The 23,226-nt window shown below is 42.8% G+C and overlaps 2 protein-coding genes across 8 annotated transcripts in view; both read right to left on the bottom strand.

Annotated features, from left to right (window-relative positions):
- The window catches only part of MATN2 (matrilin 2), an 82,651-nt gene extending 74,094 nt beyond the window's left edge, over positions 1–8,557 (bottom strand). For 3 of the 7 annotated variants that reach the window (XM_067290342.1, XM_067290345.1, XM_067290346.1), the window contains exon 1: positions 8,475–8,556. The gene's annotated coding sequence lies outside the window, so the exon portion shown is untranslated. Of the gene's footprint in view, positions 1–6,566; positions 6,585–8,474 lie in introns of those variants that run through there. The other 4 variants (XM_067290347.1, XM_067290344.1, XM_067290348.1 and 1 more) reach the window with 3 other exon arrangements.
- An 11,991-nt stretch (positions 8,558–20,548) lies between these two features.
- LAPTM4B (lysosomal protein transmembrane 4 beta) overlaps positions 20,549–23,226 on the bottom strand; it is a 61,691-nt gene continuing 59,013 nt past the window's right edge. Inside the window, exon 7 of the mRNA XM_013941903.2 lies at positions 20,549–21,193. Within this exon, the coding sequence (XP_013797357.1) occupies positions 21,119–21,193 (75 nt within the window). The 3' untranslated portion in view covers positions 20,549–21,118. The remainder of the gene's footprint in view (positions 21,194–23,226) is intronic.

Here is a 23,226-nt window from a genome sequence, read left to right as displayed (position 1 = left end):
AGCAACATGGACACCTGGATGGTGTTATAGGTAGAGTGTTTCCAGTGCTTGAATCAGAAACAGATGCACACTGCAGATGGTGTACACCACTGAAAATGGGACAGCCTTTTACTGAAGGCAACAGTTGTTACTGCTGGAGCCTACCACTGAAAGCTACTCCCAGGCTGTTTCCTCACTTCTCAGGACATCAGCAACAAACTCCGAGCTCTGCAAGGGGCTCTCCCTTCTCTCTGGCCTGCTCCTTATACAGAAGGCAAATGGGCCTCAAGGATATATGCTGGTTCTAGCACCAGCATTTTAGAAGTGTAGAAGCCATGCTCAGAGAACTAAGGACTGTAAATAAGTATTTCTCATAATTATCTGCAAGGCTGTCACAGGAACTATGCATGAACAGCTCTCATGAAAGGGTCATCTGGCTGTTACCTGGTTATCAATGGCATCATTCATCCCTCCTTCCCATTCCTCTGAAACAGCTGTGGAGACTGCGCTAATCTCTAAGTAAAGCCATTTTACCTACTCCTGCTGGCACATTAATGAAGAACCAAATACACTGGTAGACTACCTTCACAACGTGTCATTGAACCATCAAATAGGAACACAATGCCAAAGGAAACCGTAAGAAGTGACCCAGGACAGTTCTTCTAATTCTGCAAAGCACTCCAAACTATATACTCTTACATTCTGCCATTTAACCTATTTTATACCTTTTTAGCGATTTTTGATATTTAATAGTAATTTCACATTCACTAGACTCACAGCTTCTCAAGTAACTTGAGAAATAAAGACAGAAAAAGCTTTTGTTTGCTGTGATTTTAAATATTTGAATACTACTAGGAAAATGTTTATATAGCATGCAAATATCATAAATTAGCTAAACAAACCAAAATGCTTAAGTAATCATTCATCTGATGTCACTGAATTCTGAAATATATTAAAGTAGTACAAGTAAACTTTCAATTTTGCATGATTTCACCAGTCACTTTTGAAAAGTAAGGGATACTAAAGAAACAGAAGAATTGAAAAAGAATGTCTAGTTTTCTGGGAGGGGTTGTTTGGGGTTTTTTTTACGCAAGCTTCACGTAACTGCTCCTGTTTAATACTATCTCATTTTGATGTGAAAACCTTAGATCCTTAGATCTCAATACCTTTATCAGTCTGATAACTAGAACATAGGCATACACACAGTTCCACCAAAAAACATGCAAAGCTAAGAAAACAAACAAATAATAAATCACCTATTATCCACATACTCCTACCTCAAAATCAGTGTTTTAAACTAGTTTCAAAATACAGAGAGCTTTAATTCTCTCATATTACAAGTTTTGATATACAAGATTATTTTAAAATAAAAATTAAAGTGAAATAGAATCATCTTCAATGAGAAAAACCAACATGTTCCTGAAGCCAAAAGCTGTGTATTTGAGAAAAGGCACCACTGAGTCAAGCCTGTTTTCTTCTCTTGCCAGCTTTTCATACACACTGAAAGTTTCTTTACTGTTCTCCTGAGGTGGTGAGAGGCTGGCCTTATATGCTTTGCTCTAATTCCAGGTACATATTTGTGTCTTCTGCTCCTTGCATTTTTAAAGGGCCAGTTTGCATTGTGGCTGCAGGACTTCCACACAGACAGTCCTCCCACAAGACCTTTTTTATTTTCTGGGTCTTCTGCAAGGTTCCCTGTCTTCGTTCTGGAAACTGGATGCTGTTTATTGCACCACATTTGGTATTTAACACCTCATTTTCCTGGTAGCATAAGACAGGCTCCTGGCACCGCCCTTTGTGGCTGTGCATTGCTGGCTAACCCTTGCTCTACCAAGCTGAAGACATGTTCCCAAAGTACCAAAGTTATAAACAAATATTTTAGTGGATATCTGGAGAACATATTTCAAGCACTTCAATTCCAGCTGTCACAGCAGGAGCATTCATCATTATACCATCAGGAGCCAATTCACCCGGGCAGACCCATGACCGAGTCATTATATGGCGAACATCCCAAACACCTCAAGAGCAAAGAACACCCACAGGAGGTGTGACAATATTTGGGGCTCAACCACCAAACAAGAGCACAGTGCCAAAGGAAACTCCTCTGGCTCCAGTTCTCCATTTACCTATTCATGGAAAGATGAAGAGGGCCCCATGCAGGGCTTTCATGGCAACCTGGGGACAGGCAGCGCACCACAGTGCTCTGTTGGACATGCTAGCAGAATCCTAAAAGACGTGTCCAACAGTGAATGGGCAGCTGCTGCTCACAGAGATACAATCTGGTAAGGGCTGCCTGCAATATCTGCAGCCATCCTGAAGAAGTTTGGTGTAAAAGAGGAGAATTTTCCTAGAATATGGCAAGTGAATATATAGGCTCTCTTGTCCTTTTCAGGCTTCTCTTGCTTCCCTAACTGACTGCTAATCAAGAGGATAAATGAAAATGTGCTAAACAAGAGATAAAGAATTCCTTGGCATTTCCTTATCAATTTCACCTGTGCTTACTTAGCTATATACCCACACAACCAAATGATTTTTCTGATGCACTGTAATGGATTTTCAATTTTCTTGAAATGCAGTTTAAGAATATTCAAAAATGGAATTGTGACTTTATCTTTAAAATATATATTTCCTTCACTGGACAACATTTGTCCACATTAAAAGCCAAGTCTGTTCTACCCTTTCAAATATCCTTTCCTGGAAGTCTTCTTATAAGGGATTGATAGCTGTGTTTTAGACAGAGACACTACTGAATATTCAGTGTCAGCGGTGACAAAGCAATGACCTTCTTCATTGCATGCTGCATATTATTCAGATTTGTCCTCTTTCATGTGATAGCTTTTAAATAATGACAGGGGAGAAGAGATGCTCTGTGGTGCATGCTGAAGTCAGCGTCCTGGATCTTAACGAACCTGTGGGAAGTAAGTGATGCCTACAGATTTGTTGGTAAGCAAGAATTCTAGCTGGTCATTTAAGTTAAGCCTTGCTATTTCACTTCTGAAATTCATTAAAGCTCTCTGTTTTCATGAACATTTTGCATAAAACATTTGAAACTCATCAGTACTTAAAAAATTTCTTTCACATAGAATCAGGAAACCCTTTCTCTGGCCTGGAATGCCACCACTTTTTCATTCAGGTACCTTAAAAATGTACCTGTCTTTTCTGGGCAGCTCATGCCAAAAAATAAATTGGGAAACCAGGATAGTAAAATGTTTCAGCCTCCCACCTCTCTGGACGGTCTCCTTTGTCATTTTGCCACACAAATTCCTTTCCAAGTGCTAAATCAGACCCACGAACTCTGTGGACCCCAACCTCTCCATCTTCCCCAGGTGCCACCAGCACTGGCAGAAGGCATTGGAAGTGCAGTTCTTGGCAGTTCACCATCTTCAGTAACTACAGACAACATCCCTTCTCTAGGATGAGAAACTGTACAAGGCCTGAGATGGAAGGGAAAACACTGTAGAAACCACCTTCAGCTTTCCTCATTTGACAGTTAAAACAGACAGCCATTTACTTTCTGTAAGCTGCCAGCAGATCTAACTTTGTTGTTCTTAAGTTATAAGGACCATAAATGTATACAAAGGAAAACATTCTGGAGTTCTTTCAGCACTCCTCATTATCCACCCATTTTTAAAATAACAGGAAACTGCAATGAAATCCAAAGAACTGAAGTTAAAGAAACCGCAAGTGATCTATGTAAGTCAATAAAATCATAGTCCATGTTCCCCAAATAGCAAGCACAGTTAGTTACATTTAAGCTGATATCTACTTTGGGAAACCAATCAGCTCTTATTACATGCAAGCTACAAAATATTCCATTCTCAATTCCATCACCTCAAAAGTTAAAAAAAAAGAAAGCAGGCACTTTAAAGCCCTGTTAATTATCAGTTAGAACATGTTCCAAGGTATTTCACTATCCACAAGCCAGCACATGCATTACTAATCTATTACTCATTAAAATCACTGTGTGTGGCAGGGGTGTCAGGACATGGAGTAATAATAATTTCATCCATCTCTCTCTGGACCAGATTGCTGATACAGGCATTTTCCAGTTCTGAAAAATGACTATAGAGTCCACCACAGCCCAGAATCTATTCTACTCGAAAATATCTGCCCCTAGCTCTGCAGGTGTTGTGCGGGGGCAGCTGGCCACAATTGGGAGGATGATATTTAGAGCTTTAACAAGAAGCACCATCTTGCCTTCATCCTTACAAAAGACCATTCTACTGGCATCCTATTACCACCAAAAGATAACTGGATTTTCTGTGTGATTTCCTTGTTGCACAAGCAGAGCTTCACTAGGCTCAGCAGAAGAGGACAGGTAGAACTCCCCTAAAATCATGGTTATCAAATGCATCTCACTGATATGGCCAAATCATTAAGAGGCAACAAGGTTGCAGGTGCTCCATGTGTATAAATTCCTCATCTCCTCCAAACCCTGGTGGCAGGCATGGTGTGCAGAGATATGCATGAAGCTACTCTTTATCAATCTAGACTAATGAGTTCCTAGAGAATTCAAATCTGCAGTGGATTTAGGACCAGAAGTTGTGTACTCCAGCACAAGAAGACTGGGACTAATACTTTGCCTGGGTCCATGAAGGTCTACATCCTGACATGGAAGTTCTAGGGGCACCAACTGTTGTTTTGTGTCTACAAAAGCGCACAATCCCAGCACGTGACAGCAGTTTGCCTGCTCCAGACGTACCTGCGTAGAGGTGGGTACAGGATGACAATCACAAATTCACAAAGTCTTCCAGATTGGTTTCACATGTTCGCATGCTGTCCTCGTCTAGCACCTACCCCTACTTCAGTAGCTAGGAGAACCTCCAAAATATCTCTGAATACCAGACACCCCTGCATTGTATAGCAATTGGGCTGCAGCTGAAAGAAACTCCATCAGTAAACTCATCATTCTGACTGCTGCTACAAATGCCTAAGACTGAGTTGTGCCCTGGATTAATAAAATCACACATGACAGCAGACTAAAATAATTTACACCACAGAAAAGTGAAGGAAAGTCCTGAAATGCACTACAGACCACTTCCTAGAAGGGAGGTGAATGACATTAGGTAGTCAGCCAAATACTCCCACAAACCCAGCACTGTGCCTGAACACTCCTAAGTAGAGTGTGGCTGAAGGCGCTGCAGCATACATGAGGGCAACCACACACCCTGGAGCCTGTTAGAAAAACACTGTGAATGGGGGAGAACAGCTTGCCCATTCAGGCATGGCAGCCCGATATGCACACACGGGCCGTGATGGGTATACACACCCAAACATAAAGCGTATCAGAGAAAGCAAAGAGCGGCACTCCAGTTCTGCTGTAAGTGTTATTGCGAGATGCAAATACCAGAGTAGCACTTCTTTACAATTAGCTCAGTTACCTTAGGAGCTTAGAGAAAAAGCATTTAGTATATTTTCTTTAAGAATATATACTACATGTATAAATTAACTTTCAATAACTCTGATGAAATAAAGAACATTAATGGATCTATTAGTTATTTCTAAATATTTTATCTAAATCCCATATCAAGTTCCTGATAACACTGTGGTAAAACTAATAAGTAATAAATCATAGAATCATAGAATAATTAGGTCAGAAGAGATCTCTGGAGGTCATCAGGTCCAACCTCTGTGCAGAACAGAATCACAGAATCGCTGAGGTTGGAAGGGACCTCTGGAGATCATCTAGTCCAACCCCCCTGCTCAAGCAGGGTCACCTAGAGCATGTTGCACAGGATTGCATCCAGGCGTGTTTTGAAAATCTCCAGAGAAGGAGACTCCACAACCTCTCTGGGCAACCTGTTCCAGTGCTCTGTCACCCTCACAGTGAAAAAGTTTTTCCTCATGTTCAGATGGAAGTGTCTGTGTTTCAGTTTGTGCCCGTTGCCTCGTGTCCTGTCGCTGGGCACCACTGAAAAGAGTCTGGTCCCATCCTCATGACACCCTCCCTTCAGATACTTGTACACGTTGATAAGATCTCCTCTCAGCCTTCTCTTCTCCAGGCTAAACAGGCCAAGCTCTCTCAGCCTTTCCTCATAAGAGAGATGCTCCAATCCCCTAATCATCTTTGTAGCCCTTCACTGGACTTGCTCCAGTAGTGCCACATCCCTCTTGTACTGGGGAGCCCAGAACTGGACACAGTACTCCAGATGTGGCCTCACCAGGGCTGAGGGGGAGGATCACCTCCCTCGACCTGCTGGCAACACTCTTCCTGATGCAGCCCAGGATACCGTTGGCCTTCTTGGCCACAAGGGCACACTGCTGCCTAATGGTTAACTTGGTGTCCACCAGCACTTCCAGGTCCTTCTCTGCAGAGCTGCTTTCCAGCAGGTCAACCCCCAACCTGTACTGGTGCATGGGGTTATTCCTCCCCAGGTGCAGGACCCTGCACTTGCCTTTGTTGAACTTCATGAGGTTCCTCTCCGCCCACTAATGGGGAGGGCTAAGCTAATGACCACCTCAATAATTTCAGAAACTTATCATACAAAAGTTAACAGTGATGTTGTAGAACAGTGCACCCATAGTACAATTTAGTCTGCATACTTTCCAGCAGTCAGACATCAAGATTTAGGAGCAAGAATTCTTACTTTATGACAGTGTCCATCTCCATGTTATGATTTTCTTCAGTTGCCACTTGGACAATAGACCTTTTCATTAACTTGTTCTTCTGGGGCAAACTCATTTGCACTTTCTGGTTGCGAGTATGATCTAGACATCAGAGTTTCCACAAAGTTCCCAGAAGTGTAGCATGGCAAAACTGAGAAACTTTGCTTTTACCAGTCTGAATAGGTATTACATATTAAAGCATATATTATGTGACATAGGATACGTATGTGGGTTGCTTAGTTTTGTCTCTGTAAGGTACAGTTACAAACCGTAACAGACTGCTTCTAATTGCAAACAGAGAGGTTTTTTTTAAAGAAAAAGGTGCAGTACTTCTAAAATGTATTTGAAAACCCACACTGACCCTGGTACAGTAAAACAATAATTTGCTCCAGTAAAACAATGATTTGGGGATATAAAACACTCCATTCCACATACTCCTTACTCATAATGAAAACACAATTTAACAATATAAAAAGGAGCACACTATAAAAAGGAGCTTGTTAATGATGTTCAAATTATAATTAAATAGCAGAGGTTGGTGTTTTACTCGTCAATGGAGACAGTTTATAAATCATGAAAGAGATTTAGATCTGATTACCCTTCCCCCAGTTTTCATGATCTGACCTAAAACATCTTTTACAAATACAGTTAGGTCCCAATTCATAAGCACTAGGGCATGTGCTGGTTTGTTCATGAGAAATCCCAGCAAAGTCAATGGGCAAATTCACATAATTAATTGTGTGAATACTGCATGCAGGATTTAGGATCTCAGTTGCAGCTTATGTAACTGAGTTGTACATTTTAAGTTTTAAAATTAATCAAATATAATTTGATGAGTATATTTATAATGAGATTAATAAAGAGTACATTAAGAAAAGTTTAAAAATCTGGAGTTCAAAGCTGACACATCTATACAAGCAGTGACTTTGGTATCAAAAGTTTCAGGATCTTGTGGAAATGATGGCCCCAAAAGAAAACCCAAGCATTTCGGAAGCATTATATAAGTCAGTAGGCTGTATTCTTCCCTCTGAGTCAACACGAACCCACTGTCAAGCATAATGTTAGGGGTCAGTCTGACACTGAAAGTACTGTCTTCTGAAGCAGGAATATGTGGTCTTTAAAGACCCCACAACAATTTTTATAAGATTAAAGAGCACCATCTAGTTCGGGTTTCCAGGGTAAGCATACTACATGCAGTGAACCGCCTCCCCTCCCCTCCGCAGCAGCCGTGCTGCTCTCACGCAGCCAGGGCAGCTCCCGCGCTGCTCCCGCGCAGGGCCGTCTGCTGGCTGAGCTGCCCCGCGCCAGCTGGTAAAGACACTTGCAGGCTGCTCACTAAAGGGTGCCTCTCGGTAACGTTTGGCTCCAGTTACGCACTGATTTAAAATTCTTTTTTTTCTTCTTCTAGCACGTAAGCTGCTGCATGAATTACAGAAACACGCAGAGGGGAAGGCGGCAGACGGGGATTTCCTCAGCCCCAAACAGCCCGAAGGAAAGCGCAGCATTTCTCCCACAGCTGAAACGCGAGCGGCCACGCACCCCAAACCGGCCCGGGGGCAGCCCGCGCCCCCCGCCCGCGCCGCTCCCGGAGGGCCGCGGGGCGCCGCCGCCGCGGGGCTGGACCGCTCGGCTGCGCCGAGCCGCCGCGGCGACGGCCCCGTCCCCCCGCCCGCAGCCCCGCGACCCCCGCGCCGCGCCCGGCTCCCCGGGGGGGCAGACCTCCGCCCGCGCCGTGCCCCTGAGCTGTCACCGGTGCCGAGCCCCGCTGGGGCGGTGAGCGAGGAAGCGGGTGGCCGGGCCCCTGGGCTGCAGCGCCTCGGACACCGCCTCTGCGCGACGGGCGGGGAGGCAGCGCAAGGCGCGAAGGCGGGCGGCAGAGCCGCGCTTACCTGAGGGGCTGGCGGGGCCGCTCCACTCTTGCGGCGGCCGGCGGCGAGCGCGGGAGCGCCTCCGCCCCCTCCCCAGCGCGGCCCGGAGAGCGCCCCCCGCCCCCGGCTCCCGGCAGCGCCGGGCTGAGGGGAGCCGCCGCCTCCCGCCGGCCCCGGCCCCGAGCGGCCGCCCGGCTCCGCCGCGAGGGAGGGGAAGGGCGCGGGGGAGTCCAGCGGCGGGGTGGCCGGCCGGGGAGAACCGGCCCCTGCCCAAACCGCCAGGGCCCGCTCTTCTCCCCGCGGCACCGGGAGGCACCGCGAGGGGCCTGGGCCCACTCTCCTTCCCGCCCGTGAGGGCGCGGGATGGCGGAGCCGCTCCTTCCCCCCGGCCGTGAGGGGCGCGGGATGGAGGAGCCGCTTCTTCCCCCCGGCCGTGAGGGTGCGGGATGGCGGAGCCGCTTCTTCCCCCTGCCCCTGGGGGGCGCGGGATGGCGGAGCCGCTCCTTCCCCCCGCCGCGAGGGGCGCGGGATGGCGGAGCCGCTCCTTCCCCCTGCCTCTGGGGGGCGCGGGATGGCGGAGCCGCTCCTTCCCCCTGCCTCTAGGGGGCGCGGGATGGCGGAGCCGCTTCTTCCCCCCGCTGTGGCGGCCGCGTCCCCCGGCCGTTGCCCCGCGCCCTCGCCCGCCCCTCCCGGCCAGACCTGGCCCCGCGCTGCGGGGGGGCGGCGGGGGCGGCTGCAGCCCGCGGGGCGCTGCCTTCCCGGCGCGGCGGCCTCCCGCAGCTGCGCGGCCTCCGCCAGCGGACGCGGGCGCGTTTGGGTTCGCGGGCGCCGCGCGCTCAGCGCCGGCCCGGCGGCTCCCGCTACCCTCGGCGCCCGCGGCCCGCGCCGCCGTCCAGGGAAGCTGCCAAGGGAAATGCGGTGAGCGGGAGCCCCGTTCCCCCGCGGAGCATCCCCGGGGCCACGGCAAGCGGTGCATAGGGAGCCCTGCGCGGGGCTGCGGGAGCCGCCGTGCGCGGAGGCGCTGCAGGGGCAGCGAGATGAACGGCCAGGTGGAGCAGGTCGCCGTTTCTCCAGTCACCGCTGCCACTGCACCATCAGTGGTCTAGGTGGAAAAAGCCGGGTGTGGGATTTATATCAACGCAACTTTATTATGCAAGAAAGAAAAATATCTTGCTTTGTTCCAAAGCGATAGTCATTTCTGTTTTCTGGGGGAAAAAAAAGGCAGGAGAAGCAGTTCCAAATGGCAAAGGTGAACCGGGTTAGCCATCGCTTCCAACAAGAAAGGGATAAAATTGCTAAGCCCTGCAAATTCGGGTTACGAGAATGCATGCTGCGTGAAGCATTGGCGAGTTCAGAGACAGTTCCTAGTACTTCCTAGTTTTACTCAAATGGCGAGCAAACACTGGAAATCAGCAGAGCTAATTTTGGTGATTTTTCTATGGAACAATTCATTGACTACGAGGTGGGCGTGCAAAATCTAATCCCTAAAAAAAGGGATGTAGGTGACTAGTAAATCTCAAAATGAAGGGGGCAGGATTCACCCCACATTTCATGTAGAACACCGGCTCTTCTGTCTCTCCTCTAGCTAGAGGAAAGGAAAAAATTAAAAAGATAGCTAAATGAACTCTATTGATAGGCATTATAGCAAACCCAGCAAAACCCAGTGCAGAACACTTCTCGAGTTCTTTTAACCTCAAGAGTTGACTGCGCTGTGGCCTCATGCACCGAGTTGCTAAAGGAAGATGAAAGGCAGGAAAGAGAGCACTGTAAAAAGAAGATGTCATGAGCACCCAGAGGCTCAGCTTAGGGGCTCCAGCTCCAACTTACACATAAGACGCCCCACTATTAGCTGTCCCTGGAGGCTGTGCAGCCTGCTGTTGTTGGCTGGACACACGCAGGGTATTGCAGCTGAAGATCAGAGGAAGGGGTATGATGGCAGTGAAGCAGCAAGATAAGGCATCTATTTGTTTCACAAGACACAGCTTAGAAGAAGATGGGGAGACGTTTGCTGAACAAGCAGTCGTTGAGAAGAGATGAACAGTGAGCCTCATGTGGGGCACGGTCACATGCCTTCGGTTTTGTGTCTGTGCAACAGATCACACCTTTCACTGCGTGTGTCAAGCTCATGGCATACATCAGAGACTTCTTGCATCTCTCTGTCCCCCCTCCTCAACAAACCCTTGTGTTTCACCTATCTCTATTTGGAGGACTGGCTCTCTGCAACATCCCGCTCCCAGCATCAGCAACTGTGTGTGTGCCCACCTTCTCCTCTCTGCCATAAGCCACGGGGTCTCCACAGTCCCTGCACCATTCAAGGCGTTTTCTTCTCCAGATCTTTAAGTTTATGAATTAACTTTGCAATTTATTTAATACAGTATCAGAACTTCTGTGTATTCCCCACATTACAGATTTGCATAGTCTCCTCCCTGCTCTGCTGCTCATCCTTCCTCGAGCAATCAGCCTCTATCCCCTCACTCCCTACTATTCTACTAAAACACCTTAAAAGTAGGTGTTTTAATAGAATAGTAGTGAATGGATTTTGCTCCTGCTGTTAGAGGACAGTTTCAGAATTTCCTGTCTCTGATAGCTAGACACTTTCTACTAGTTTCCAGGCTAAATGAATTCATTACCATTTTATACTCGCATTCTAGTGCCAACATTGTCTTTCAGCCCAAATAGTTCTTTTTATTCTCCAAGGCTTACCTAGCTAGTGTATTTACAGACAGGAATCATATCCCCTCCCAGCCTTCATTCTTGGTTCGCTAAACAAGCAAGCTGTTTTAATAGCCTCATGAAACAGGTTAATTTTTTCCTGGTCGTTCCTAGTTCTTTCTGTGCATGTGCTGAGCTAGTTCCTGCTTCGTGAACATGTGTGATGGATGTGAATGTGGTAGTCCGTATGAGGTCTCACCAGAACTTGTACTTACCTCTCTTTACTGAATATACTTTGTCTGGTGTGGTCTAGGATTTGTCATTTTTTCATGGCTGCGTTACTGTTGATGGCTGATGGTCATCCTTCTGTTCAGTTAATATACCCAGCTGCATCTGGTTTTCAGTGGACGAATCCTAGCTAATACATGATCTTTCATTTTGTACTATGGTATTTCAACCTTCTTCTAGTTCTTCAGTTCTTAAGGTCATCCAGTCCTTTCTGAAAGACATCCCCCTTCTCCTATTAACTCTCCCATGTTTTATCAGAAAACTTCCTCTTCTGTATGAATGAAAATGTTAAATAAGATTCCCAACTTATCCTTTAGAAATCACTAATAGCTTTTCTCTAACTATATTTTCCCTTTTAACACTCTCTCATCCCATTTTCCTAGGTCCATATTTAGCGCACAGTCCTTCTTCTAGTTTCTATTTATACTAGTAATTTCCTCTGTGACAATGGTTTGGTGAAGTGTAAATAGATTAGATCTACTGCATTTCCTTTGCCTAAAAAAAGCAGGTTAGATGAGCACAACCTAATGCTGGGAAGGTAATCCTGCATGTCATTGCTTGTTTATTTTTTGCAACAACTTTAATTATTCTTTGCTTCAAGCTTTGTCCTAAAGTCTTTACATGTTTCTGAATAAAAACTAGGACTGTAATTGTACAAATCAAGTTCCCCCAATGTATTAATTGCTGTTTCTAGGGCACCATTTCTGACCTAATAGAATTGTTAAGAAAATTTGCTATGATACCTGTGCTGTCATTTGGGATGGGAACTGTCTGTTCCCCCTGATGTGACTGTGTTTTAAAGTTCACTTCTCCCTTGCTTGTAGTTGCTGCCATTCTTGCTTATTATCCTGCCTTTAGCTGTGTTGACTATAATAAAATACTTGTTCATAGTAAAGCTTTTAGCATTGGGTAGGCAAGCAGAAACAAGCCAGGTTTCTCAGAGGCCTAGATAAATGTTTTGTTAACTTCTATCACAAACAAAAAATATTTGTGCTCAAAATAGGCACCTAAATTTAATTTCAACTACAACTTAGGCAGAATTTAGGCAGGCTGGATCTTGACTTGGTAACCTAGTGTCTTTAATTATGTTTGTACAGAGCTCTGTAGTTGAAAGGTTAAGAAGGTAACATGGCAGTAACATTTAAATTTTAATGATTTAGGTAGCCAATCCAGCCATAACCCTGGATGCTTTTGTGGGATTATTTGCAGCAGGAATACCAGCTTGACTGATCTATTGTTGTTGTGGCTGCCAACCTGAAATTTACCCTGATTTCATCTTTAATGAAATTAATTGGCTATATCACTACTTTAAAAAAAGAAGCAAACTATGCTGTAGCAGATATCAAGAAAAAGTACTTACACAGTATTCAGTACTTAAAAAAACACACATTATGCCTTTGAATGACCCAGTAGAAATATATTCTGTTAAAAGGCTGTTACGGTAATGCATATTGGTTTGCAGAGAATTGTGGCTTTTATGAACCAGTCTGGTGTGGATTAAATGTTGCACATTGACAGCATCTTTTCATTCATCCCCAGTATAGCTTTGGTGTTGGGCCCTTTTTAAGTTTGGCTAGTGAACCATCTTGAGGAGGTGAACCAATACAGTGTATGTCCACAGGGCCTCATCCAGAAGGCACCAAAACCTGTGCTGAACCTAGATTTAAGGGAGATTACTTATGGTCTTCAAGTTAAGCATGTGTTCAGCGGCTTTGATGGTTAAGGTCTAAGGGCCACATCTGAAATAGGATTTGACTCCTGAAAGTTTGGCCCTGCAAAACCTCGGCTGTGGCAAAGGCCCCTGGAAAACTCAGTGCTTAACCTTTATAAAGCGCACGAGGAGATGTAGATGCTAATTCCCTTTGTTGCCAATCCTGTTCCATCGCGTGGAAGAGACGACATAGGCAGTGTGGCCCTTGCTGCCAGGGCCATGTCTGGACTCCTTGCTGTGCCAAGGATCCTGAGAGCCTGGAATTAGACATGTAGGTTCTTTTTTTGAACCTTCTGCTTATTAACAGACACAGGATTTCCCTGAATTACTTTGTGAATTGCCATTAAAAAAACATTCCTTTATTACTTAAAAAATTGCCCTTAAGAATTTGTCAAATACGAAGGACAGAAAAGCAGAAAACCAGCTTACTGTTACTCTGATTTTTCTGTCTGCAGCTTTGTATCATTGGGTCCTGTTAAACTTGTGGTGGTTATATTGAAGACACCTTTTATTAATGTTTTGCTCCCTATGTACTCACTTATAGAGTATCCTTAGGTGACCTCTTAAATTTGAGTTATTGAAGACATTGCATTTCTTGAGATTTTCACCTGATGACCTATATTCCAGTTCTCTAATGGTTCTTTCAGCTCTTTGCTAATTCACGCCAATGGTTTTAAACATTCTGCTTTACTTTTACAACCTGCATTACTCACAGGTTTAAGGTATAGGGGAAATATAATCCATTTTTTCCCTTTTATTGATGATTTGTATTTTCTTTGAAGTCAAAGATTAATTTTAAGCATCACAGAGTCAAAAACTGATCCCTGCAGCATTTCTCTTGAAATATACTCACTGAGAATTCTTTGCTTGCATACAGTTGAGATTTATCAGCTTTTTTTGCAATCTATTTAATGTGTGCCATGTTGTTGCTGTATCATTCTAGTTTCCTAGTCAAAACATCATGTTGTATCAAGTCAAATGCCTTAGAAATGTCCAAGTGTATTACACTTACATTCATTGATCCCTTTCATAGCCCTATTTAAAAAAATGAAAAGTCTGACAAAATTTCTTTCTCCCAGAGTTCTGTGTTCTATTATCAGTTTTCTGAGTAATCCACTATATCGCAGAATTATAGAAAAAATTAGGTAGGAAAGAACTTAAAAGATCTCTGAGGATGGTGTCTAGGCTCTCTAAGTTACAGCCAAGTATGATGAATCTTCTATTATATCTAAAGTCTTATAATTGTAAATCAGGAACTCCCCAAAACATTGAAAAGGAAGCAAACTTTGAAAAAGAAATTGTAGTGAAGGGGTATAAGGATAACTATTTAAGGTAATGAAAGACTTCTTGAAAATACCACTATACAGTTGTAGATATATTATATCTTAAATAATTTTATATGTTCCTAGTGATGCCAAAAAATAAGTCCTTGCCGACACCCCACCCATCCCCAAATATCTCAAATTCCATCCAATTTTAAGATTTTAAGATGGTATCTCACAGAAAAAGGCATCAGGCCAAAATCACAGTGAAAGAAAAACTACGGGATGCAAAGGAAGATCTGTAGTAGCCTCTTGGTATACCTTGCAGCTGAGGTAAGCCTGAGGAGGTAGTAAAAGGAAGCTGCAAATAATGTCACTGAAACCAAGGGAGTCCATCCCTTGCCCTATCATTCCATACATGTGAAATCCAACAGTTAGAGTCAAGCTCATCTTTATCTGAGCTTCGTATTTCCCGGGGGCCTACTTTTCTAGACTCTTGGAGTGTTTGCTGTCTCTGCTCAGCATAATAATACTTTACCTCAATTGTACTTTATTTCTTCAAAGCACTGCACCAGAATTTTTTATCAAGGGTGAAAAATTGAATTGCAAAGGGGTGGAAAAAGCAACCAAAAGATAACTGGCAATCTTTGTGTATTATATTGTGCTTTGGGTTTTTTTCCTACAAATTCACAAGAAAAAAAATGCAAAGAAAGTATACCTTTGAAAAGGAAAACAACAAGTTTCTAAGATTAAATTTTTGCCACAGAGTCCTTTATTAAACATCTGTAGTTAAAAGGAAAACAACTGGATTGAAAAGAAGCAGCAAATTTCAGTATTTTTGGAGAAAACAACAAATTGCTATATCAACTACTCTGACTCATTAAAAGCATTTTTAGCTTCTTCTTCAGTTGCTCTTTCTTTACCAAGGCAAAGAAGGGGGATAGCACAATAGCAGGAAATTTAAGCTGGCCTGTGCAACTCATAAAGTTAATTTCATTCTTTGGCTTTAAAGCAGTGAAGGAAATGAAATCCATTCCAATTTTCTAATGGTTTCACAGGGAGAGAAAATCATGATCTGACAAAAGATAAATATATGCAACTAATTGTCTGCTCTCACCTTTGCTTCTTTACTTTTACTTTACTTTTATTGCCCTCATGTGGGTGCATCTGATTGTGTCAGGAATGACTGCATTACTAATATGCTAAAGTTACTAAAATAAACAATACCAACCTCCTTGAGTGTCCCACCAATTTGTTGTTTATCTAGCAGTCTTAAACTGGAGTACTGGTGATATGCAAAATAAAACTGTAACAGTAATTGTCTGGCCAGCCACGTTTTCTCCACAAGAGACAGAACATCTGTTTGTGCTTGCTCCCAGCCCAGAGAAGAGCCCAAAAGAGCTACACATCTGTCTTACTATGATGGTATCTGTATTTGAGAACACCTGGCCCACGCTGTCACTGAACATGTTCAGAAGAATTGATGCTAAAAGCCTACCAAATGCTAGATGTCTGCCTCTAATTGCATTCTTGCCAGTGCTGTCATGAAGGGTCCTGAACTGGGCACTCTGGATGGGAAAACAGTCTCAAAATTACAGGCAATCAACTCCCTAGGGTTTCTGATATTGAAGTAGAAGGAATTCCCCCCCCCCCAAAAAAAGAAAAAATCCCCAAACCCCCAAAAGCCACAAGCATTTGGATACTTAGGCATAGTCTATATGAAAACAACAGAAACCTGCTTGTTAGAATTACTAGCAGGATACACCTCTGTCCTGAAACGGAGCTCAGATTCTGGGCTATGAAGCTGTGTGTGGCCCAGCCCTGATATTCCTGGTCATGTTGACCTTAAACAGCAAGTAGAGGACCTCTGAAATGGTTGCAGAAGCTCCTCCATGCCGCAGCTCCCTCTCTCAGAGCAGCTTTGCAGCTCTCCTGTCTCTGCTGGCTAGCAAGCTGCTTCTGTAAGCCAAGTAGCCAGCCCTGCTGCACGCCTGATTCATCTCCTTGCTGTTTGTTCAGCCTTCCAAGTGACCCCGTGTCAGACTAATTAGTTAGTCCAGCCCTTGCTACAAAGGACAGAGACCTTTTATGACTTTCTGAAGACTCTCCTGTTTGAAAGGTTTGAATAATGTGACAGGAAAAAACAAGTTACTTTAAATTTCACTAAGTTCTTTGTTTAAAATAAACAACTGTTTCAGTTCATTGTCTGGGCTCTAATATATGCTTGTAGAACTGCCTTTTTGCTTTGGAGTGTCTTCATATTTGTCGGCTAAGTGACAATGAGGTTTTTCACTCCTTTTGCTTTGGTATCCTATTCTGCTGGAGGTAAGATATGGGCTGCAGGCAGAAGGTCACAGATCTGGCTTCCACACCCTGCTGAGCTATTTAGCTGAAAAACTGGCCACATTGCAGAACCATTTTGGGTCAAATCCATGGGTGTGGAGACATAATTTACAAATACCAGAATCTTTCCCCGACAGAACTCTAATCCTGATTTATCAGAGCCAAGCCTCCCTTTAGATACCTATGGCTGCAATTTTGGGTTGCTCAGGGCTGTGAACTGGAACATCTCCTTAGCCAAAAGTCGAGAAGTTTTGCAAGAAATGCTCTGCCATGGTACCTACCTGACTGCAAATTCTGCACCTAATATAGACATATAAATGGGAAGGATGTAACAACCCCAGAGAAGTAGCCACTATATGCTTGGAGCCCTCCATCAAATGAGACAGTTAGGTAGGAATTTAATCAATGCTTCTTCACGTTTAGAAAAATAAATCTGTAGATATCTTAAGTCTTACCACAGGTAAGACCAAGGCATCATCCACTCCAGTGATGAAATTCTGAAACAGAGCTGGTATAACAGCTAACATAACAGGTTACAAGAACAGTATCACATTTCCTCCTGGCCATAGCACAGGAGAAAGAGAGCATATAAATCATCCATGCTTGTAGCAGTGAACTCTATCAATACATCTGTCTCCCTGTGCTATTTAAAGGATACACATGAGCCTTTCCCTCCTGGGCTCTGTTACTATTTCCTCTCTTCTCATTCTCTCCTTACCAGTAGCCATGTCTTCCATCTTGCAGATTTCCATCCAGTGTGCAGATTTCTTGAGATTAGCAAAAATTTGTTAAAACTGTCTGTGGTGTCCCTAATTGCTATGCTTTGGCCAATAGGGTAGTGGTGATGAATGCACCACTTTGAAAGCACAGAATTTGGAATTTGTTTCAGACGAGTTATCTTTCCCTCTGCATCCTTGCCAAGCTTTTCTCTGGCCATAAATGGATCTGATATGGCCTTTGGTAGCATAATGAGTCTGGGCTGTTTTTACAAACTAGAGATTTTCCCATGGGAATACAGACAGGCTAGCACCTAAAATAATGGTTATTGATAATAGTTTTAGAAAAATTAATGTATTTACAAGCACAAGTGACACACTGCTGGGGCACCACTACGCATTCTTCTTTGCTCTCTCTCTTGCTCTCCCACAATGCATGCATGTGTGTATGAGACAGGGAAGCTATATTCCATCAGGAATAAGAAACCATTCATCACAGATGAGAGAAATGATATTTGTGCCTTAGCACATGTTGACTTTGAGAAGCCTGCAAAATCCAATGTCTGATTTTTGAAAAATCAAAAGATTTCAGCAAAAGATCTGCTTATATTTCTGGTACAATCAAGGTTTAGATTCTTATTTGCTGGTTTTGGCCCCATATATCTGATGTTCCATGTCAACATGCCTTGGAAATATTTTCTTTCCATTCTTCAGTTACTAGGCATTATTAATAATGAACTGCCATAATAGAGTTTAAGATAAGAAAAGAAGGACAGAATTTGAGTAAGCACATGTTCCTAGTATCTGGGTGAAAGGAAGAAACGCATTTGGTGGAAGAACAGTGAGAAAAACACTGTTAGGAACAAGCAGTTCCCAAAGCACAGGATCTTAAGAAGCCAGGTTTTTAATGGATTTGTTGTCATAGATGACTGACTTTTGAAATGAATTATAGAAAAGCTGTGGTGTGAATTCACCTGAATTAGACATGGAAATGGAGAATTCAACAACTAAGGGAAAAAACCTTCAGCTGAAGTTTGTATCTCTTCTTGTAACCCAGTGAATGTAGTTCATCTTTGGGAGCGGGGGAACTCATTTCCCATGTGGATTCTCTGATGCCTCAACAGAGTTGAGCTCATGCTACATTTTCTGCTGCCTGTCTACACCGACTGCAGGAATGTCATATTTTTGATACCATAACTTCTCTGCCCCCCCTTTAACTGAAATTGGCCAAAATCCAAAAGATATTAGGAGTACTGGCAGAAAGACATATGCACTCACACTCATACACATATGGTGTGAATGAAAAAAAATCTTCCTTTTTAGCAAGCCAAGCTAAAGTTACAAAAATTACATGTGAATTAGCACAATGTTATCTCCAAGATGACAGGGAGAAAAAGAAGCCACAGCTTTCAGCAGAGAGCCCTGTTCTGTATTATGCACTTCATCAGCACCATGCAATAGGCCTGGGAAACTGTCTGCAATTCTGGACAACAAACCAAAAGCTTGAATTATGTCTTGTTTTTATTGTACAACAAATTACCTGATAAACTTACTATTCTTTTCTGCACTTATACAGTATGGAGGGAAGGTTGGTGAATGGACTGAAAAACTGTTTTTTAGTTCATTTAGAGAAAATCCTGTCATGTTGGATTGGCTGGACAGGAATTTGTGTAGGCTTGTGCTGGAAAACTAGCAAAAATGAATTCCATAGTCTTGAGGAAACACCCCTTTATTGTAGAGAAGTTTGTATACACAGATGAGATGTATTTACAACCAGCTTTTCTCAAACAGATGACTATTTAAAATCCCTCACAAATCAATCAAGAATGAAAGAAAATGAAGCTCAGAAGCCCAGAAAGCCAGCCTAACCCCCAAATTCAGTTTAATTCTGAAAGCTAATTGCAATGAGACAATAGTACATAGAGTTATCTTGAAGAGAGCAATTTGACTGTGGCGGAGAGCAATGGATAGACTTCGAGATTAGTTCAATCAATCAAAAGCATTGCCAAGTTTGATCTCAGAGTGAGTAAAGCATGGAGTTAAATGTCAGCAGACAGATTGGGACCTGCCTTTTCCCAGGTATGTGGAAGAGACAGGCAGAAAGAGAGCCTTGCCTTTCCTCCCATGGCCTATGCAAGGACAGATCACAGTGGCAACCTCTTTGGAAAGAAGTTTTTGGTCCTGTGTTTCTCTGGAAAACTCTTTTCCAGAAAAAGGCAGGAAAACCTCTTCTTTGGTCTGCACAATGGAGTCAGTGCGCAGTGGGCAAGCACATGTGTCCTCCTTAGGAAGGGTGCAGACTCACACGTCAGGCCACTTACAGGAGAGATGGCTTCTCCTGCAGGGACAGTTTCTTCTGGTGTCCCTCCAAACTATGCTTCACCTCTGCACTGCCCTTTGCCTGGCACTGTGTGCAATGGCATCAGTCAGCATGTTTAATCATCCCAAAATGCAGAGGAGGCACTATGGGAGGGGAGTGATGAGAGGTAGAAACACATTATATTTCCTTTCCTAGTTCCTTTTCAGTTAAAAGTAGAACTTTCATCAACAACAAAAAGTTGCATGTGCAGGAGGCACTTCTCAGGGGAAGAAAAAAATACCTTACGCAAACAGTCATGGATGGATGAGTCCCATGAGAAAGATTCTCAGCACAAGCAGTTCAGTCATAGAAAGGAATCTAAAATCCCCATGTTGATGTATATGAGAAACACGCAAAAGATATTTGCTAATGCTTGAGGAAGTTACATGCATAAGTTTCCCATAGGCTGGGAAAATATACCTTAGTATCTGCATAATTTACTTCACACTCAAAAGAACATTGCAATATTTACAGGCACATTCCAATGGAAAAACATTTGCATATTGAGTGCCAAAGACACAGCTTTGTCACCAAACCACGTGACTTTAAAAGCATAGGTTTTGTGACTTCCAAAAGCATAGGCTTTGTGACTGTTTGAGAGGTTGCTGGAGAGGAAAAAGCTGTATAGACAGAAAATTACCAGAAGTGGGCAACATTTTTTTTTCCAACCATTAGAATGGTTGCAGGCTGGGATAAAGTGAGTCCATGTATTCCACAGATCCTGGCTTGCTACAGTACATCATAGAGCACTTTGTCTACTCTGATTTCCCATACCCATTTTTCCCAATTAAATGTTTCCTGTTAGCCAGGTTGATGAGAATAGTACCTGTGACTCATTGTTCCTCTTGCAGTCATCATCTTTCATAGCACAATAACTTAACATTTTTTTGTGGAACAGGAATGAAGTAGAATGTCACCTCTTTGGACTTGGTCTGTATTTGCAAGTGGAAAGTGGGCATTTGAGAAACACATTTTAATGCTCTGGAACTTTTATAAATAAAAAAAGGAAAGTTATACTGAACCCGATCGAGACTGCAGAGTTCTGAGTTCTCTAGCACTGCATGTCAGACAGGGTGGAAAAAGCTATTCAGTGATTACTGTAACCTTATCACTACCCAGAATGATTCTGAAACTAGTTCAGCACACTACTGTAGTTGCAGCAAATTATTAAAACTATCTACACAATTTTAATCATACAGTTTAGGTTTCAATATGTCAGCAAAACAGCAATGTATAACTCATAGAGATTATATCCTGGAAGTGAAATTATCACACTATTGCTCCAACATCTGGAAAATAAAGCTATCCTCCCTAGGTCCACAGCACATTCTCACTTAGGCTGACACGTAAGGTGGTGGTGGATCTTTAGCAGCTCCATTCACAGGATCATCATATGGTGGCAACAGCACCTGCAGGAAAGGAAAGAAGGTCATATTTTTTAAAAAGAAATCAGCTGCTAAAATTGTCAGAGAAAAAAATTAAGGCCTTGTCCTAAAAATAGCAGAAGTGAATAAATTAGTAAACAGCAGCTGTCTCAAAAATGAACGTTTAGAAAACAAAACACTGTTAGCTTAATATTCCTCCATTTCAGTTTGTGTGTGTGTTTTCATTATGAAGGAAAAAGTGATTTCTTCTCATTTCTTACTGACTCCAGTGACAGCTGGATTTCAGTCATAGATCACTGACTGCTGGTACCTGAATCTGCTAATTTGGCAGTGACAGTAGCTGCTTTTTCTGCAGCCGTCCTCTTCAAGAGCTCTTAAACCACGTCTCCTGGAAAAGAGCTCAAATTGTTAAGCTAGAGTGAGAGAAGAAAAGTCCCCAAAAGCTCTCTGGCTGAGGTCACACTGGAGTAACTAATAATTATTTTGGAGTGGGGAAAAAGACAGAAAGTGAAGAACAAATTACCCAATGTCTAACTAAATCTCCAATTTAGTGCTTATGGGGCATTCAGCTGTGAGAAGGAAGACCTAGATTCCTGTAAGTGCCCGTCAGTGAACATTTAAATATCCGATAGAAATTAGGACAGGTTTGATCAGACATTGTCCCCATTCATAGCTGGGAGGAAAGACAGCTTCCTGGGACATGGGAGTTGCAATTTTAGGCCACCCAGGGCAGAGGAGGCATTTGAACCACGGTTTCTACTACTTTAAACAAGCATGCTAGCTATCATGCAATGTGTAATGGCACCAGCACTGTCATTATGTAGCTTGGATGTGAAAAGGCACATGGTCTGTGAATCCCAACAGGGACTGAAGGTAAAATAGGTGCCAAATGAAGAATGAATGTACATTCCCTAAAATATCTCAATACTGTATATGAATATCAGTTATGGTGCACTGGCAGAGTTACTTTATGTAGCTGAAGATCAATTTTTCATGATGGAATTTCCAGATTTATCGACATCAATTATGGGTCATTAAAGGGCACATAAAGCTGAACATCTAAACATACATAGGGAAAATCCCAATCCAATTACAGGCAAGGGACATTTTGCCACGAGAAGATTTCATCAATATTCTTAAAGTTGATAGTCTGCCTTCTGCAAAGAAACTTCTGTAATCTTCCCTTTCAGACCTCATCCACAATATAATGAAATCAATGGGATTTTTTTCTATAGATTTAAATAAACTTTGGATCAGGCTCTTGAAGTGCAATTCCAAGAGTGATTCACATTATACTTCTGTGAGTTTACAGACATGCATTGATGAGCATGTGTTCAAGTACATCTGTGCACATGCTTGCTGGATTACAAAACGGATACCTTGGCACCTTCAGTCCTTCGTCAAAAAAACCTTCATTATTTAGAAAAGGAAATTCTAACACATTTGCCAGAATCATCACTCTTTATTAATACCATATGTCTGAGCTTGTAAGTGGAATATACTATGCATGCATCCAGTATAAAATCTAAAAAGCTTTGTATTAAAAAGCATTTAATATATTATGTCAACTTAAAGGGTGCAAACAACTTATGTCAGACTACATATTTAGTGAAATTATAATAACATATAGAACTTTAAATAAATATTATGATAAAAGTCTTAAATATATGGCACAATGTAACCTCGGTAAATCACACTGCTAAAACATGTAAACTATAAATGACACTTGAATTAGGATCCTCTCCCTAGTGCTGATCATTTGTTTAGTAGCAAGGTCTCTAGTAAAATCCTTGTGTTACTAAAAAAGGCACTAGTTTCTGAATTGTACTGAAATGTATTCATTAGTTGATTATGAAGCACTATAATTAGTAATTAAATCTGTTCTGGAGATGAGCCTGAAAATAAATCAAGTACTTTTTATGATGATTTAGCCCTCTTATTGCACTCTTTTAAAGGCTAAGCCCCAAACTGTGGCTTTTTCTTTTCAGATTCAGAGTCTGTTTCCTCAGGGCTGATAAGAAATGAGAGTGGACTTGATCCAAAAAGTTGTCCATTTC

Source organism: Apteryx mantelli, chromosome 2, assembly GCF_036417845.1.
Source record: "Apteryx mantelli isolate bAptMan1 chromosome 2, bAptMan1.hap1, whole genome shotgun sequence".
Taxonomy (NCBI): domain Eukaryota; kingdom Metazoa; phylum Chordata; class Aves; order Apterygiformes; family Apterygidae; genus Apteryx; species Apteryx mantelli.
This window is presented reverse-complemented; position numbering and strand designations above follow the sequence as displayed.